The sequence below is a fragment of the Salvia hispanica genome, chromosome 2 (assembly GCF_029641045.1).
Source record: "Salvia hispanica isolate PSC_SH4W2 chromosome 2, Shi_PSC_v1, whole genome shotgun sequence".
In the NCBI taxonomy this organism is placed as follows: domain Eukaryota; kingdom Viridiplantae; phylum Streptophyta; class Magnoliopsida; order Lamiales; family Lamiaceae; genus Salvia; species Salvia hispanica.
In genome coordinates, this window is record NC_142693.1 from 28,877,796 (window position 1) to 28,897,997 (window position 20,202).

General features: G+C 35.4%; 1 protein-coding gene across 1 annotated transcript; it reads left to right on the top strand.

The window, feature by feature from the left end:
- Nucleotides 1–18,702: 18,702 nt before the first annotated feature.
- Nucleotides 18,703–19,638, top strand: LOC148932069 (UPF0496 protein At5g66675-like). The gene has a single exon (XM_089064990.1). The coding sequence runs from the start codon at nucleotides 18,703–18,705 to the stop codon at nucleotides 19,636–19,638; it is 936 nt and encodes a 311-aa protein (XP_088921116.1).
- The last annotated feature ends 564 nt before the right edge of the window (nucleotides 19,639–20,202 follow it).

The following is a 20,202-nucleotide window of genomic DNA, read 5'->3' on the forward strand; positions in this document are numbered from 1 at the left end:
CGGTAGAAATTGTGAAGTATGAATGGATCATTTACCGGTTGTTGATGAGTAAGACATCGTAGGAGAGCTGAGCAGAACTCGGGCGCGTTGAGGTTGTTCACATAGTGTCTCCGGATGCAATCCATCAGTTTCCTATTGTTTGTAGGATCATTCTGCAGATCAGCAAACGCCAAAACAAATTCTTGAACCATGACGTCAGCGTCGGAAGGCAAGTTTCGGAAGTTTCAGCCGCGCTCCTCATGTAGCTGATCTTCACCGCTCACAATGGCTGTAAGCCTGTAAGAAGAATCGGGGTAGAGGAAATGCCCCGAGCCAGCTGGTTGCTTTGCAGCGATGTGTAAAGAGAGGAACAGCAATAGAAGGCAGGAACAACAGTTTGATAGATCACAATATTTTATATGAAGATTAGAAATTGAGAAAAATTAGCTGAAGTCATACGTCTAAAATGTTGTGTATCAAAACCCAACCGAAAATAAACCAAGTACGGAGTATATTAGATATGTATGTGATGTGAGCATCCTTACAAGTAGTTAAAATATCCACGTTGATTCACACGTAAATAATCTAGCATTAGCTTACACAGAAGCATATCAAAATAGTCATATTTATGATTGTCGTATTAAGTCTTAAAAACACTGATTAATATTTTTTTTAAAAATCACTTGCCTATAAATAACAATAAACTTTTAAATAAAGTTAGAAATTTATTGATTTTTTTATTGGGCTGGGCCCGTTTGGCCACCTCAATCCCAGTTGAATGTAGCCACGTAGCAACACCAAAAGTGAAGTTTCAATTCCAGAACTTTTTTTTTTTTTTTTTTTTGACCAAAGGTGTACCTAATCCGCCTACGGTGAAATTCGACTAGTCCTGCTCGACCGGATTTATGGATTAAGGGCCTTAAGGCCGAAAATCTCCCGGCGGATGGCGGGGTTTGAACCATGACCTCATGATCACCACAACACCACGCTGCCAACTACGTTGTGACCCGTTGGTAACTAGTGTCGTTTCTATCGTATTACAAATCCAACTTCCACTTTGACTTACTCATTTCCTTTCGTATTCATACACATAGTAACGGAATCGGGAATTTAAAGAGGTTGGGACTAAAATTTAACATTATTGTAGCATAACATCTTTATTATTTGCAAGAGAGGCTAGCCTTTATCCAGACATTCAATATTATCAATTTCTATCGTATTACAAATCCAACTTCCACTTTGACTTATTCCCTTCGTCCCTAAAAATTTGTCACCTATTTCCTTTTTCGTCCCCATATTCCACTAACTCATTCTCACTAACATTTTATTTTAAAACTAATATATAAAAGTAGGATCCACATGCTACTAACTTTTTCAAAACTCACTTTCCATTACATCTCTTAAAATCCGTGTCTGGTCAAATGGTGCCAAATTTTAAGGGACGAAGGGAATAATATATTTTTATATTAATATAAATAGGGATGTATTATATTGCTAACTCACTCTTAAATTGCTAACTACAACTAAATTATAGGCGTTGGATCATTAAATTAAGGCACACGATCATAGAATTACGAGTATCAATACAATGTAAAAAAAATATTAATTAGAGGTATTAATGTCAATTAACAAAAAAATTAGTTATAACTAACTTTAAAAAAGAGTGAACTGACTCAAAAGTCCCTAACTTTTTGGATTGTGACACCACACATCCAGAACAAAAAAAATAGCGTCAGATAACCCTAACGTTAATATAATCACGAATCATGTTTTTTCGGACCAAAACACACTTAGACCCTAAAAGAATTTTTTTTTTTTATCTTCTCTTCTATCTCTCTTTTATTTTTACTAATTATATTAAAATCCATGATATTCCAAAAATATTTATTTTTATGGAATGGATTGATATTATTTTATTTGAATATTGTGAGAGGTGGAGCGGAAGTGGAACAGGAGATCCGCTCCGCATTAAAAAGTAATCCAATTTATTGCACTTTTTTATAAAACTACCATATAATAATAAAACAACCAATTGTAGCGTAGTTCTACATATTATGAAACGCCAAAACAAATTCTTCAGGCACCGTTGATTGGTTGCGTATGAGAGATTAAGAAATTGTACTCCCTTTGTCCCTTGCTAAGTGATTCATATTTTTTTGGGATATCCCAAGATAAATTAGTCATTTCCTTTTTTTTTTGGCATATTCTCTCTCTTACTTTTTTCTCATTATTTTATTATCTCTCTTACTTTATTCTCATTCACTTAACTAACAAAGTCTCATTTTTAAATCTCATGCCAAAAAAAAAATACTCCCTCCGTCCACGAAAATAGAGCTATTCCATTTTTATCTCTCGTTTTGGAAAAATGATAATAAATTATTAAAGTAGAGAGAAAAAAAAGTAAGAGAGAGAACAATATAAACAAGGGATTTCTCTATATTTTTAACCATAAACCATTTATCCAATACCTAGCGGATATCGGGTTGGGTATGGGTAAACCCGATGTCCGTATTCCCACCCCTAGTATTGGCTGAAAAAGATCAATTTTCAGACCTTAGTATAATTTTGATGGACCGCCCTAAATAGTAAAACTAGTCTATTTTTTGTGGAAGGGGGAGTATACTTTTTAAAACTTGTGTCTTGTCTAATTGCTCGCAAATGAAGTATTTTTGGATGAAATGGGTTGTATGATAGCGGCGGATGCAGTAAAACAATTACTCCACCTGATGCTTGCATCTCCCTACAAAATCCGTGTGTCATCTTCCTTATCCCTTTCCTGCCATTTTCTTCTGTTATCCCCATATTGAACTTTGGGCACTTTATAAAACATTGCTATCACGGATGTGAATGTTAAAAAAACCCCTCATTCATAAATGAAATATTTACAGTTTTTTAAGTTTCACAAAATTTGAAGAAGGATTTGCATGCAATAAATTGGTGAGAAAAACTAATTGCACACCATGTGCAAAAATTTCATTGACTAGGTTGAATAAATTGTGATACTGAGTCACGTGGCTGTGGAAGAAACTAACATTAGCACTAACATGGGGAGTGTGAAAATACCGAGGGATGTAAATTTAAAAAATTAATGGTGATACTGACATGTAAACTGTATGCTCCAAAAGCGCGTGACAAAAAAATTCCACCTCCAAGTCCTATACACTCATATATACGGTTGTACGTTCATAAACCCTTTTTTCCCTCCTCTTTTACATATTTAGTCCCCGACTCCCCTAGCGTTTATCGGTTTATGTATATAACATTTTCGTCCTAGCTTGATAGCTCTCTGTGTTTATTATTATCTATATAATCCACGGCAAGGCACCGCAAGTCATCCTCTTCCGCCTCCCATTACACTTCTCCAAAGCAACCGGCCCGGCCCATTCCCCAACCCCGACCCTTCTCATTCATCATAAATGAGCCGATTCAGGCCTGAAACTCCGTCCTCTAACATGACCTCCTACGCCGACCTCATGGCCAGAGAATTCGTAGTGGCGTTCCGTGATCTGCAGAAGGACGCTACGAATCATGAAAAGCTGGCCTGTTTTGCCCGCAGACACTACGTGAACAGGCTCAACGGGCCCGAGTTCGCCTCAGCACTCACAAACAAGCCAGGGAATGATCCTTCGATCGTTCACAACTTCTTCCATCATTTATCCTGCCATTATAAGGAGCATTTGGTGATGCTGAAGACGCTCAAATCAATGGATGAGAGCTTAGTAAAGCGCATCGATTCCATGGATGTCTCTAAGAAGGCGTCGGCCGTTTCCTTCACGCTCGCTGCCATGTTCTTCGCAGCCACGGCTGCGATGGCTGCTGCGAATGCCAATCCCAAGAGGGAAGCGGCCTGGCCAGCATCTGGGCCCGCTGCTACTGACCAAGTAGCAGCTGGGCCAGCAGAGGTCGGACCCATATTGGCCGGGCCAGCTGTGGCAGCGGCAGCAGCAGCGGCCTCCATTCTGTTTGGGGGAGTCGGGAAATGGATCCATTCGCTTCTGAACAAGCGGGAAACTGCAGCCAGGAAACACAAGGAAATAACTGTGGTTATGACTATTGGCGCCAAATTCGGCATGGGAGATCTTAGCTCCATTCATGACGTGGCTAGGAGGCTGGAGTTCCAGAACAAATCTTTGTCGGAAACGGTTGATGATGGGAACATAGTGGCGGCTGTGGAAGGGGGCTTTGTTGAATTGGAAGCGAAAGTTGAAGCATACAGTGATAGGATGAAGTGGGCTAGAGATGGTGTGCTTGAAAGTATTATCACGCACCTGGGTTAAACCTTCTTAAACACAGATTTGTTCAATTTCAAATAATTGCAATTTTAGACAGACTTGATTGAGTAATTGGTGTGGAAAATGATAGTAGTATTATTTCGCTTTCATACTATATAAAGTTGGTCTTTGACTCTTTGGTATGCAAATTGGTATAGAAAATAAGTGAACTGGCTTTGGTAGTAAGGCTTTGGTAGTAAGATTGGATTGACTTAGGCTGAGAGTTGAATAAAAGCCCATTTAAAGCCCAAATATACGAACCTATATTCAACTGTAAAAGCAATTTTACAATTTAAACAAAGATCTACCGTGTAAATCCGGCCTTTCCAATTAAAAAATGTTCGTTAGAGCCACCTCATTATCATTAAGTGTAGATTTTGTGTATGTGATTTTCGCTTTATAGAGTATGAGGTGGTCGCCAAATTGTTCGGATTCATCTAATAATGTCCACAAAAAGAAGCTTGACTATGCATTCGAAAAAAATATGTGAGGAAAAATACAATTATTAATGAAACGACGTATCATTTGAAACACGGATATATTAAACTCTGCGTTCCATTCAAGATAACCACATGCTTCTTTTATGTTCGTTCCAATCAAGGCGTGACCATTTTCTAATTTTAGAAATGTCTCTCTTCTTTTTAAAATATTAAATTACATTTTTCGTTTTACTTTACTCAACCCAACAACTCCTTAGAAAATCTCATACTACACAAAAATGTGGTAATCTTGAGTGGGACGGAGTGAATAACTAATTCAAATGTTAACTAAAATTACAATGATTACAAATTTGATAGCAACCTAGCTAGCTAGAGCTTGATAATACTCTCAATCACAAGTTTTTTAACCCATTTCATTTCTGATGCACTTTCAATTAGTACTAATTAAACATGCAAAAGTATACGACGTATAAATAGTATAGCTAATGGGTAGTACCGGATATCGAACATAGGGACAACGATCACAAATTGTCTATCAATTTCACCAATGTAGGACTCCACTCTCCATAGTAATTCTTCAAATTTATTCTATCTCACACCTAATTTCCGACAAAGATTCTGCCTCAAACTGCAACGTGAATGTTGCTGAGATCTTTTATGCCAAAAATGTCGCCCATAATCATAAGCGTTGTTATCTGCTTGTGTCTCCCGACTAAAACATAGATTCCACAAATGGATATAGACCAGTATGCTCCCTCCGTTCCACAGCAGTGGAATCATTTTGTCATTTTGATACGTTTCATAGTAGTAGAGTCATTTTTTTAAGCAAAATTCAACATAATCCATCTCTCTTAATTTACTTTATTTTCTTTTCATCTCTCTAACTTTTTAAATTCTTGCTTTTTTCTTCTTCTATTTAACTCACTTAACACATTTTATTTTAAATCGCGTGATGAAAAAAAAGCATCCACTATTATGAAACAGATAATATAGTACTCCCTATGTCCCATTAAAAATGAAACGTTTTTCTTTTTGGTTGTCTCATTAAAAATGAAACATTTGCTAAAATAGAAACAACTTTATCTCTACTTTTCCCTCTCTCTTACTTTACTTATTTTTCTTTAACTCACAAAACAATACTACATAATATCTCATTCTAAAAAGCAAACCTTTTATATTTATTGGCGGAGGGAGTATTTTTTTATGAAAAAATAAGACCGGAGGATTATTAAATGGCATCATTTTGAGAGAAGCCGAAGAACGGGGAATCTTCCAATTAAGATAATACCGTCATACCGCGTGCCGAAACGTTGATGGCAAATTAGTCAAGATAAAGACATTTCTATTAGACGGCCGTCGTCTTAGGAAATCTTAACTTGAAAATGAATACGCATATCTATATATATCCTGCAGTACGTTTATCAAAGGTCTACACCGTCCCCATTTCCCCAACCCCGACCCTTGTCAATCATTGTAAACGGCGATGGGCAGCCACATGATCCGATACGGGCCTGAAAATCTTACGTCCTACGCCGACCTCATGGCCCAAGAATTCGTCATTGCGCTTCGTGATAAGCAGAAAGACGCTACGAATCATGAAAAACTGGCCTCTTTCGTCTGCAGATACTACGTGAACAGGCTCAACGGGCCCGAGTTCGCCTCAGCGCTCACAAACAAGCTAGGTAATGATCCCCTGCTCGTTGAGAATTGCTTTTATAAACTATCCTGCCATTTTAAGGAACATTTGGTGATGCTGACGACGCTCAAATCAGTAGATGAGAGCTTAATCAAGTGCATTGACTCCATCGATGTCTCAAAAAAGGTGTCGGCTGTTTTATTCACGCTCGCGGCCATAGCCGCGGCCGCGATTGCTGCTGCCAATGCCAATCCCAAGAGGGAAGCGGCCGGGACGGCTGTGGCAGCAGCAGCGGCAGCGGCCTCCATACTGTTTGGAGCAGTCGGGAAAGGGATCCATTCACTTTTGAACAAGCGGGAAACTGCAGCAAGGAAACACAAGGAGATAACTGCGTTTATGATTATTGGCGCCAAATTCGGCATGGAAGATCTTTGCTCCATTCACAGCGTGGCTCGGAGGTTGGAGTTCGAGAACAAATCTTTGTTGGAAAAGGTTGATGATGGAAACAAAGTGGCGGCTGAGAGAAAGAGCCTTGAAGAATTTCTAAGGGCAGTTGAAGGCTACAGTGATAGGATGAAGTGGGCTAAGGATGTTGTGCTTCAGTCTATTATCAAACACTTGAGTTAAACCTTCTTAAATGGAATAGCAGATACGGATTTGTTCATGTTTAAATTATACTACTCCCTCTATCTGTCCCACTCAAGATGTCTACATTCTTCAATGGCATTGGATATTATGATGAATTAATAAATGAAATAAGTAGAGAATAAGTAGTTAGAATGTTTTAAACATAAGAGATTAAATATACAGAAAAGTTAATGATGCGAATTTTTTGTGGGCAGTGATAATCGTATATAATCGAACTTTTTTTAACATTTTACATTAAAAAGTGTGATAGCAAGAGGTTTAATGAATTATATCATGAGATTCACAAAATGATGATGTAGATTGTTGTGTGAACTCAAGAGCATTATCAGTACAGAGAATACGCAAATCAATACTCCCTTCGTTCCATAGTAGTGGAGGCATTTCTTTTCGGCACGGAGATTAAGAAAAAATTGTGTTAGGTGAGTTAAGTAAATGAAGAATAAAGTAGGAAATGAAAAAGGTAGAGAGATGTATAGTGAATAAAGTAAGAGAGAGTAAAGTAGGTGAGAAGAAATGTGTTGACTTTTACCAAAAAAGTAAATGACTCTACTACTATGAAACGTACCAAAATGGCAAAATAACTCTACTACTATGGAACGGAGGGAGTAGAATATTGTGTCATTATTTCATGATAAAAGGATTTGAAAATAGTATGGACCTCACTTCTTTGTTTTAGAAAATACAACCATGTCATACGGGGAATAATCATCAACAAGGATTAGAAAAAACTTAGAAACTAGAGACTCAATCCTACTTGGACCCCAAACATCACAATGAACTAGATCAAAAATAGAAGAGTTACAAGTATCGACTCAAGAAGGAAATGAAGTATAATGGTGCTTGCCCAACTCACATGACTCACAAATAAAATCAACAAACGCAATTGGAACTAAACTTTGAAGACGGATGACCAAGACGACAGTGCCACTGATATGGACACATAGCAGCAGAGAGAGCACTAGGAGAGACAGGTGAAACATGATCCAAAAAGTACAGACCGCCACGCTCATGTCCTCCACCAATCATCCTCTTCGTCTGCAAATCCTGAAAGATACAGTATGAAGGATAAAAAGTGACAAAACAATTGTGAGTTTTTGTTAGCTGACCAATAGATATTAAGCTGAATGAAAAATTTGAAGAAAACAAAACATTATCACGAGTGATATGAGTAGTTGGTTTGACAACACTAGTGCCAGTTACTGTGGTGTAGTTGTCATCAACAAGACGAACAGTTGGAAGAGATGACAAATAAAAAGATGTCAAAAGGGATTTTGTACCAGTAATATGGGTAGAGGCACCAGAATCCAACATCCAAAACTTACCAGGAGACACAGTAAACGCAACTACAGAGGTAGGTAGAGGCATCATTAGTAGATGAAGAACTTGGCACAGTAAACTTAGTGTTTTTAGCCCAATCTGGTTTTCCAAACTTCTTCCAATATTTATCAGACTCGTGATTCGAACGACCACAATGATCACATAGACGATCATGAAACCCTCATCCTCGACCTCGGCCACGTCCTTGTTCCTGTCCACGGCCACGTCCACCATACGAACCTCGACCGCGAGCAGACATAGTTGAATTATCGAAAGAGCTGGATTCTGTATGCCCGGTGGAGACACGAAGAACGCTAGACAACGCATTAGATAACGTTGGAATATTAAATTTGTTGAAAAATATGCCGTTCTTTCATTCATATTCCTTCTTTTTATTCAATTTTTTTTTACCGCAATAAAAAAATTACGTAATATATATAATATGTAGTAATGGATATAGTTATTCTAACTTGTGATCTTATTTACTTCTCTTGAATGAATTCGAAAATATGATTGTATTCAATTACTAATATATTTCATGTCTCGTGGAATCTACTCTGAATCAAGAAAACCAAATCACCATATATATTATTTCCTATAGCAAATTGTCTTTAGTTTTTATATATTGCATGAAAGCGAAATATTAACATTTTAACAAATTAAAATATGGAATAGAAGAGGAATAGTCGTAGTTATCCTAACAACAGTAATATTTTTTATCTTATATCTTCGTTTTAGCTAAGACAAATTAACATATTTTTTCATGTACAATATTAGTTTTCTCTTCAAATTAGTATGATTTTAATTTTAGATGGTTGAGATATTGATTCGTGCACATGATATATATCGACCTCAATCTATGAGCATTGAGCAAACGTGGATAAATATCATATTATCTGTCAATATATAAAGCCACAATTTTGACATTTTCCACTCAATTTGATGAGCACATTGTGCAACATATATTTACATTGTGAATGACAGATTCGATTCGTTACTCCACCATCGTTCTCTTGAAACCATCTCATAAATAACAGACGTCTCCATCCACTCGACCTTCTCAATCCATTCAAATTACTACTTATAATCTCTTTTTAGCGCAGAATGAAATATAGAAATTAGAAACTGCATTTTTGTCAATCAAAAGAAAATGACAAGGAAGGCACTCCTAAAATTTATATTGTGTCCAAATTTTAAATATAGTACTAACTGGTAGTTGGTCACAAATCTACAAACTGCATTTGTAAATTCCACCGTGACGTCACGTTCAATTTAACGTGATTTCCTGTGACATGGCATAGTTTCCATACTCCCCCAGGAAGGAGGACCCAAGAGAGGAGTGGGACCCACGGGGTTTCCGAAAAGATTAATTTTTACCGGGGACTGGTCGGGGGTGGGGCCTGCAGGGTGGGGGAAACCGTTGCACGTGCTGGCTGCTGTTGTGAGTCGACCATGCGCTTTATTTTAATACAAATTTTAATTCATTAAATATAGAACACTTTCTCTATTTTTATCATTTTCTTAAAATTTGTTAATTCTCTTCAGAAAAAAAAATGATAAAAGGTTCATTTTCACTATTTTATTCATCTTCTCTTCTATCTCTCTTTTATTTTTACTAATTATATTTAAATCCATGATATTCCAAAAATATTTATTTTTATGGAACAGATTGAATATTATGTACTCCCTCTGTCCCATAAAAAATGTCGTGTTTTTCCTTTTAGTTTGTCTCACTAAAGATGTCACATTTTCATTTATAGAAAAAGTTATCTCTCATAATAATATAAATATTATATTTTTCTTTCCATCTAACACACAAAACAAAATCTCATAAAATCTCATATCATTTTACAAGTGTGATATCTATCTTTCGTGGGATGGAGGAAATAAATCAATCACTACATCATTTTATGCAATTTTTATTCACCATAGCATTTTACTCCATCCCTCTGTCCCACTAAAATTAATTGATTTCTTTTAAATATAAGATTTAAATAACAATATTTACTGAATTAAGTAAAGCGTAAATAAATAAGAGAAATAAATAAAAAGTAAATTAAAATAAATTATAAAAGAAAACATGATAAATTATTTATGTTTTATTAAAATATAAATCAATCACTTGTATGAAAGAAAAATTAATTACTTGTAACTGGAAAAAAAAAATTGTAATGGGACATAACAAAAAGATAAATTAATTATTATAGTAGGACTATAAAAAAAATTATAATAAAATAAAGAGAGTGGTCGTGTCTTCAATTTTTTTTTCTTTACCCTCCTACTTGTTATAAAATTTTATGAATAAATTTTATAGTATGTGGTGAAACAATATATCTATATAAATATTATTTTTTTTATTTATCAAAATAGTCTCATTTTTGGCGAGTAGCAAAAAGTACGAAAAAATGGATAAAATAAGCGAGTGGGGCATTTTTAATCGTCAAATTTTATTCGATGTTATTTTGTGAGTTAAATAGAAAGAGAATAAGGTAAATGAGATAATGATATTTATATTTTAAGAAATAGTATATTATATAACATTTTTAAAAGAAAAATATATCACTATGGATGCTTTGATAATGAACAAACAATCATGATCCATGACCGTTATATTGATTTTCTTTAGCTACTTTCATGTTTCAGAATAAGTTTTTCGATTATCCCGCTGTTTTTCCAAACCCAGCATAGGCCCGGTAAAAGCCCATCCAACGTCCAAGACCGGCCCAGGATAAGCCCATTAACAACCCACCAAAGTATTAAATCCATTCAACCCTTTTTATTTGGTTGAACACATGACATCTATATTTATTTGGATTTAAAACTTTTACCAGGAGTATAAACTATATATATCATGGTTAATTTATATAAAAACCAAACTATAATATTTATTTCAAAAATAAAATAAAATTGAAATTTTATCAAAATAGATATCAAACTTCTATTCTTTTTCAAATTTATATCGAGTAGAGATCACAAATTATGATTAAACCAATATTTGAACTTAATAACTTTTTATGAGTTTTTCATAAGTTTTAAAAAATTATTAAATTAGAATAGGAACAAACTCTATTTTGTAGTCTCTATTTAATTAAGTAATCTCCTTGAATAAAAATAAATAACAACATAAAAAGTCCAATTTATTGCAATTTTTTTATAACAACCATATAATATACAAAATACTATTTGTGCCCTAAAAAACTTGTCTTGAGCCGCAAGACATACAATCATATATATATATATATATATAGAGGAGTGATCAAAGTCTAACTAATTTTAAGTGTATAACTTGAGAATAAATCTCAGCCACTCATTATCTTAATCTAATGACTAAATTAATAAGTATTCATTTTCTATTAATAAAAATTGCATGGGGGTAATTTGGGAAATCAACTTTGTTCATATTCTGACATACACATCACATTCATGCATTCTCTCTCTCTCTATACACGAAGGAGGTGGAGGGACACGAATCAAACTCCTCTCCGGCGACGCCCTCCTCCACCGGCTTCCTCTTGCAGTTGCCTCCCCCTGTCATCTCATCTATGTGGCCCACCGACTGTGCCCTCATCTCTTCCGGCTCCCCTTCAACCTCCTACCGCTTCGTCTTCATCTCCGGCGTGACGTAGTAGGCTTCCTAATAATATACCGCCCAACTAGCGGCGTCGATCGCAGCTTGTAACCGTCGATGCACCTTAAGGCGAGGCTGAAATCACCTAACCTAGTTTTCATATTTCGATCGTCAATTTGAGATCTGCGTGTATATGGCATCGTCTTGCTTGTCGATTGTGGAAATTGTTTGAAAATAAAAATTGGAATTTCAATCGCGAAATCAAGGATCACATTCGATCAATCCAACACTTATTCTGTATTTTCACTCGTCGATTACGTCTGTAATGGACTTTATAGCATACGAAAATTACTTTGATCTGAGGCATTATCGTTTGGGAAGATGCGGAGCCTGAAGCTGAAGATAATTTTCAGATGATCGTAGATGGTTCGCATTAAAACATAGTTCGATCACACTGAGGAAGCTGGAATTGCTACGTACCAGACTGCCAAATCCGTTAGGTAAAATAGAACCGATTTCTTGGGATTTACCACTAGTCAAGACCAATCAGAATATGAGAATATACTGATTAGAGTGATTAGAGTGAAGTATTTCATACTTAGAGTGAAGTATTCCATGGTTAGAGTGAAGTGTTTGTGATCCGTGCTTATAGTGCACTATTTTTTCATCTCAGTGAAGTAAAAATGTGCATAGAGTGAAGTATTTTATGATTAGAGTGAAGTGTTTGTGATGCATGATTATAGTGATCTGTTTTTTCATCTCATTGAAGTAAAATGTGCTTAGAGTGAAGTGTTTGTGATCCTTGCTTATAGAGCATTGTTTTTTCAGCTCAGTGAAGTAAAACGTGCTTGAAGTGAAGTATTTAATGCTTACAGTGAAGTGTTTGTGATCCTTGCTTATAGAGCATTGTTTTTTAGCTCAGTGAAGTAAAACGTGCTTGAAGTGAAGTATTTCATGCTTAGAGTGAAGTGTTTGTGATCCATGCTTATAGTGCACTATTTTTCATTTCAGTGAAGTAAAACATGATTAGAGTGAAGTATTCCATGGTTAGAGTGAAGTGTTGGTGATCCGTGCTTATAGTGCACTATTTTTCATGTCAGTGAAGTAAAATGTGCTTATAGTGAAGTGTTTGAGATACTTACTTATAGAGCATTGATTTTTCAGTTCTGTGAAGTAAAACGTGCTTAGAGTGGAGTATTCCATGGTTAGAGTGAAGTGTTTGTGATCCTTACTTATAGTGCACTATTTTTTTCAGTTCAGTGAAGTAAAATATGCTTAGAGTGAAGTATTTCATGCTTAGAGTGAAGTGTTGTGATCCTTGCTTATAGTGCATTGTTTTTTCAGTTCAGTGAAGTAAAACGTGCTTAAAGTGAAGTATTTCATGCTTAGAGTGACGTGTTGTGATCCTTGCTTATATTGCACTATTTTTTCAGTTCAGTGAAGTAAAACGTGCCTAAAGTGAAGTATTCCATGTTTAGAATGAAGTGTTTGTGATCCGTGCATATGGTGCACTATTGTTTCATCTCATTGAAATAAATTGTGCAAGGAGTGAAGTATTCTATGGTTAGAGTGAAGTATTACATGCTTAGAGAGAAGTGTTTGTGATCCATGATTATAGTGCACTATTTTTTTATTTCAGTGAAGTAAAACGTGCTTAGAGTGAAGTATTCCATGGTTAGAGTGAAGTGTTTGTGATCAACATGTATATATGCTATAAGGCATTCAAACATCACTATAAGGTATTAAAACATCACTGTAAAGCATATTCACAGTACAAGTATTCAATTATTAAAAAAATAGCTAATAAAAATCATCTGAAAGTGCATAGCTATGAACTAAATAGATAAAAAAGAATTTAACAAAATATTAATGTAAGTTATGAACTGACTTTTGAATTTGAATGAATCGAATATGTTTACAGTGAACTTAATGACACATGTTATTAACTATATCACTTTCTATAAAGTTTGCAATCATTTTTTCACATCTATATCCATGTGTTTGCTACAATCTTCATAATGCCTTGATGTTGCCTTGGATTTAGTCAATGACTCATGGTTCATCTTCAACAACATTAATGTTCTGCAATACTTTGATCTTAGCCTCTGCTTCAGTTGCTCTATACCCTTCTCTTCGTCTTTCTTTATGTATATCTGTAGCTTTCGAATTGATTAACAGAAAGTCCTATCATTTAAAGAAAGTAAAAAAAGATTAATATCAACATTTAATATAAAGCCAAAATAATTCACTGTAATCAGTATATACTTCACTATAAACTCAATATACTTCACTGTGATCATAATATACTTCACTCAAATGGCAAAACAGTACACTCACATGTTATTATACTAACAAAATATACTGCACTATAAGCATAATATACATCACTTAAATGCAAAACAGTACACTCACATGCCAATATAGTTCACTATAAAAACAACATACTTCAATACAAGCACATCACTCAAATGTCAAAATAGTATACTTACATGTCAATATACTTCACTATAAACAGAATATACATAACTCAGATATCAACTCACATGCCAATATACTAGTTCACAATAAACACAATACTAATTCACTATAAACACAGTATACTTCACCGTAAGCATAATATACTTCATCAAGTTTCAATCGTGATTCTTTTCATCCCTGCAGATCTCTCTCTCTAGAAAGACTATGCATAAGAATAAGACTAGTGTGTGTAAATGTGTATTTTTTTCCACTCCTGTAATTCACAATTTTAGTACAAATACAGATATAGTTAGAAGCATAGTTGCAATAGAGACATAAACATATATATTTTTATCCAATTAGTGTAGTAAGTAGAGAGAGAGAGAGAGAACTGATAGTGACTGCTAATGGTTATACGATCCCAACCGAAAACAACTATGGCTACACCCCACCGATCTCTCTCCCAACGCCACTCCGGCGAGACCCTTCGCCGCAAACATCCCATGGCCCAGCCCTACCCCGACGCTGGCGTAAACGATGACTAGATGTTGAAACTTAGCAGGAAGTGAGAGAAGCGGCTGAAATGAGCAACGAAGAGAGAGGAAACGGCAGAACCCTAGGTTTCCATTGAGAGAAGAGAGTAGAGAAGAAGAAGCGCAGTGGGTGCGAAACGATACATTTTTTAAAATGAGTGTAATTGATTTTAACCCTAACTTTTGTAAATGACTATTTTGCCCCCACCTTATTATAGTGAACTAATTCATTCTCATAATGAAGTAAAATCTGGGACAATTTTGAAAAGCATAAGTTGAATATCAACCCTTAATTTTCTTGATTGTGTGGCTGAGATTTATTCTCTAGTTATATATTTAAGGGATGCTTGCCCTATATCACTACTCTATATATATATATATATATATATAGAGTCTCATTATCCACAAATCCACTCTTAAAGACCGAACCATCGAACCTTACCAAATTAGGGCTTTTAGATTTAGTTTTTTATGGATAAGATACAGAAATTTGTAAATTATTTTTGCCTTCATCACGAGCCTATTTTAATTCATCCGAAGGTAAATAAGTCATACTAACATGTTACGAAGATTTAACTTCGTTCCAGAATATATTACTTCATTCTAGTAGGTTTTTACTTCATTCCTGTAGGTTTTTACTTCATTCCAGTAGGTTTTTACTTCATTCCAGTACGTAAATGTGGTTTCGCCGTCGCGTGTCGTTCTTTCTCTCTACAATATCTATCACCAACGCCATGGCGCTAATAGGGTTTAATAAACACATGGAATAATGTAATAAATTGTTGGAATGAAGTATGTGTAGAAGCATTTGAAGTACAGAATGAAGTAATAAACCTATATAATGAAGTAAAATGGGCTTATAATGAAGCCGAAAAAATTTTCACAGCAGCACATCTCATCAAAAAAACTAGATCTAATGGCCCAGATTTGGTCTCTAGTTCGGTCTTTAAAATTGGTTCGACATTGATCACAATTATATATATATATATATATATATATATATATATATATATTCCCTAAGACCCTAACAATAGAGCATTCCCAATCTTAGAACCACGGGAGTAATCATCACTATTGAAGTGTTTCCCTGTTTCTTCACATTTAAATTCAATTTCGCTCATGGAGGAAGATGTTCAGCAGAGCTTCTGTTTCTGCAAATCCGGTAATTTCTCTTAATTTTTGAGCTTCTGGTGATATTTCCCACAATAGATTTCAGCTGTGCTAAATAATTAGATGATGCTATTAACTTGTTTTGCGCATTAGTAAACCTGTATTTTTACTGCACTTAATGTGTTCGAGGAAATGCGTAAGATGGATGTCCCTGTGAATGCAATCAATGAAAATTTCCATTTAACTGTTGTTATCTTTTGCGTTGTGTAGAATTTGATTTTTCCATTCCGGGCATCTTCTTCGAGAGTGGTAGCTAACCAGATATCACAACGAAAGGAATCCTTTTGGTAGATAAGGGTGATGATATTATTAAATTGTTCAAAAAGTTTGGGGATATGAGACCGTGTGAACCTAATGAAGTTACAATGGAATAATGATCGATTGCGTCTGATAAGGTTGGCATCTCGATTTTTCTATGACACTTCTTTTGAAGAAGATTCGAAAGAAGTAGTAAGAAACCGATGCCAAGTCTAATAATGTGTTAATTGACGAGTTATGCTGTGAAATTATTCGAAAAGATTTTGGATTTCTGATGTGAGTCTAACTATGTTGTTATTATAGACTCATGGTGATGCTTGGACTTTGCAAAGTTAGACAAATAGTTATTATGGACTCATGGGGATTCCTTCTTCATTAAAGGATTGTTTTTAGAGGTTATGGTTTGGTCCTTTCTTCATTAAAGGATTGTTTAGAGGATAAGATTGATTGTTGTTAGAGGATAAGGTTGACGATTAGAGACTGTGTGAGTCTAATGATGTTATGATATGATAGTGATATGTGCGCATTGCAAATGTTGCACTAATATTTGTAGCCCACAAGTATTTGATGCTTTGGTTGCAATTCTACACTCGAAGTTTGGAGACACTCGAATGTAGTATCACAAATCATGTGGTTAAGTATGGTTATGCTGCTCTTGCACCTTCTACTTTGATGTTGGAAAAGATACATTTGAGTGGCATGGACTTTTTCTAAGAATACATGGATGTCATTGGCTCTTTGCTTGTGATATCATCCCTATGCATTCGGTGGTTAGAAGTGGGAAGTTTTTCAAGACTTTAGCTTCTTCTGAAGATAGTGATTTGGTGCAATGAAAACCGAGATTTGGACGCTTTGCTTTAGCTACCTATAGCAAGCATGAAACACTGTTGTGCACTCTAAGAGATCCATTGGCTGTGTATGCTCTTCTCATGTTGAGAAATCAATGAGCATCAAGCTTAAAAGGTTAGCCAAAATAACTGTAGAATTTCAAATTCTAACCACGCCCATTATCGAATCTTAATTCGATTTTGATATAGAATATATCATGTTATTGTATATGCTTACATCGAATGTTGTTCATCAATTTTCAGGTGTGGAACATAAATAGCGGATCCTGAAAGGTTATATAGATGAGGAGTAAGAGTTGTTTACCATTTACTTTCTGGACTGCTACAGTGGTGATTCAAACTCTCGTCCTGAGGAGATATCTTACCAAGTTGTGTACTTCACGGTTTAATCTTAGACTATGTTCTCATAAGATATTGTTCTGATAGCTTATAAAATGTTAAGGTGTTTAAATAGCAACTATTGATATTTATATATTAGTTGTCATTTAAACTAATTAATTTGCAATTGTTGTGCATTATTTAATTCTATGTGCTTTTTCAAGTTCTTCATTGGGTGATATAGATTTGAAAATTCTATTCAGATCTGTTCAGTTTCGAATTACTGTATTTTAATTTTTTGGGAGATTTGTTTAATTTTAAAAAAATTAATTTAGACATAATTGTTCAATTTCAAATAATTGTAATTTTAGACAGATTTGTTCAGTTTCAAATAATTGTAATTTTATACATATTTTTTCAATTTTAGACAGACTTGGTTGAGTAATTGGCGTGGATTATTTGTGTAGAACTATCCTTACTGGATATGCAATTTGTTATTGTTGGGTTTTGGGAGTGAGACTAAATTGACTCAGGCTAGGTGTTGAGTGAAAGCCATCTGAAGCCCAAATATTAACCTACATACAAGGTGTAAAGGCCCATTTTCTAATTTAAACAAAGCTCTACCATGTGTAATAATCCAACTTTTTGGCAGATTTTACACAAATAAACTTATCTTTCAAGTAATTATTCAATCGTTTACAAATTAGGAGTATAGGAAATTAAGACACATTCAAAAAGGAGAAACACTGTTTCAAACTGTTGAAAAAATTGCATGTATTTTTCGATTGAGGCTCTTTTCAGTAATTAACTGTCGAGGATTATTTAATTAAGATAATCTCAATTCGCTTTCATATTCTATAATTTGATTATTAGAATATGCAATATGCTCTAGAAATTGAGGTGAGTCGGTCGGGCCTGAGTAAAAGCTCGAATATGCAATATGCTCTACAAATTTAAACAGAAATAATCCAACTCAGCCTTTTTCAAACACAAAAACTCATCTTTATATAATTACCTTATAAATGATTTCAATAGGAAAACAACGTGCATCCCATATCGGCGGCTATTACACTTTTATTCTATGAAACCAGAATATTAGTATTTTACACTCGTTTAATAGGGTAGATAACTCATCTAAGGATGAAACCCTACCAAATACCAATTTATTTTGTTACATTTTATCTAATAGTATAAGGCAAGGTTGCAGCCACTTCCCCAAAGCAACCGGCCCGGCCCAGCCCATTCATCGTAAACACCACATGAGCCAATTCGGGCCTGAAACTCCGGCCTCCAACATGACCTCCTACGCCGACCTCATGGCCCTAGAATTCGTGGTTGCTTTCCGTGATCTGCAGAAGGACGCTACGAATCATGAAAAACTGGCCTCTTTTGTCCGCAAACACTACGTGAACAGGCTCAACGGACCCGAGTTCGCCTCAGCACTCACAAACAAGCCAGGTGATGATCCTTTGATCGTTCACAACTTCTTCAATGACTTATCGTGTCATTATAAGGAGCATTCGGTGACGCTGACGACGCTCAAATCAATGGATGAGAGCTTAGTCAAGCGCATCGATTGCATGATTTGCATCGTTGTATCCAAGAAGGTGTCAGCTGTTTTCTTCATGCTAGCTGCCATGTTCTTCGCGGCCACGGCCTCGATTGCTGCTGCGAACGCCAACCCCAAGAGGGAAGCGGCCCGGCCAGCAAAGGATGGGCCCGCATTGGCCGCGGCAGCAGCAGCGGCCTCCATTCTGTTTGGGGCAGTCGGGAAATGGATCCATTCAATTCTGAACAAGCGGGAAACTGCAGCAACGAAACACGAGGAGATAACTGCGTTTATGATTATTGGCGCCAAATTCGGCATGGAAGATCTTAGGGCAATTCACGGCGTGGCTCGGAGGCTCAAGTTCGATAACAAATCTATGTCGGAAACGGTTGAAGATGGGAACGACAAAGTGGCGGCTGTGAAAAGGGGCTTTGAAGATTTGGTAGCAAAAGTTGAAGCATACAGTAACCGGATGAATTGGTGTGCTTCAGACTATTATCAAACACTTGAGTTAAACATTGTTCAGTTTCGAATTATTGTAATTTTAGACAGAGTTGATCGAGTAATTGGCGTGGAAAATGATATTATTTCGCTTTCGTATATAAAGTTGGTCTGTTGTATGCAATTTGCTATAGAAAATAAGTGAGTTGGGCTTTGGGAGTGAGGTCGGATTGACTCAGGCTGGGAGTTGGGATAAAAGCCCATTTAAAGGGCTCATTTGACAATTTAAACAAAGATCTACCATGTGAAATAATCTGAGCTTTAGGCAATATTCACACATAAAATTTATCTTTCCCCTGCTTGCTCCGTCCCCGAAAAATATAAATATTTTGTTCAACATAAATTTTAATGCATAATTGATAAAGTAAGAAAAAAAATAAAAATAATTAAAATATTTTTAGTGATTAATGGGTCTCACATCAAGAGTATCTATAATTAGAATGTTCATATTTTTTCAAAGACGGAATAAATAAATTGTTTGTACTTTTTCAGAACGGAGTATTATCCAATTGTTTTCAGCTTATATAAAGTTAGGAGACTTCCACAATAGGAGCAACACAATTTACTAGAAGATACAAGGTAGTTGAGTCTTATTTCTTTTTAGATTGTCCCAAGGTAGTTGAATCATTCTCATTTTAGGCAAAAAAAATGTATATTCTCTCATATTTTACTCTATCTTTTTTTCTCTTACTTTATTTTCTCAACTTCA

Bases quoted from the DNA above. Each gene is read 5' to 3' on its own strand.
- LOC148932069 (XM_089064990.1), top strand. From the start codon at position 18,703: ATGAGCCAATTCGGGCCTGAAACTCCGGCCTCCAACATGACCTCCTAC.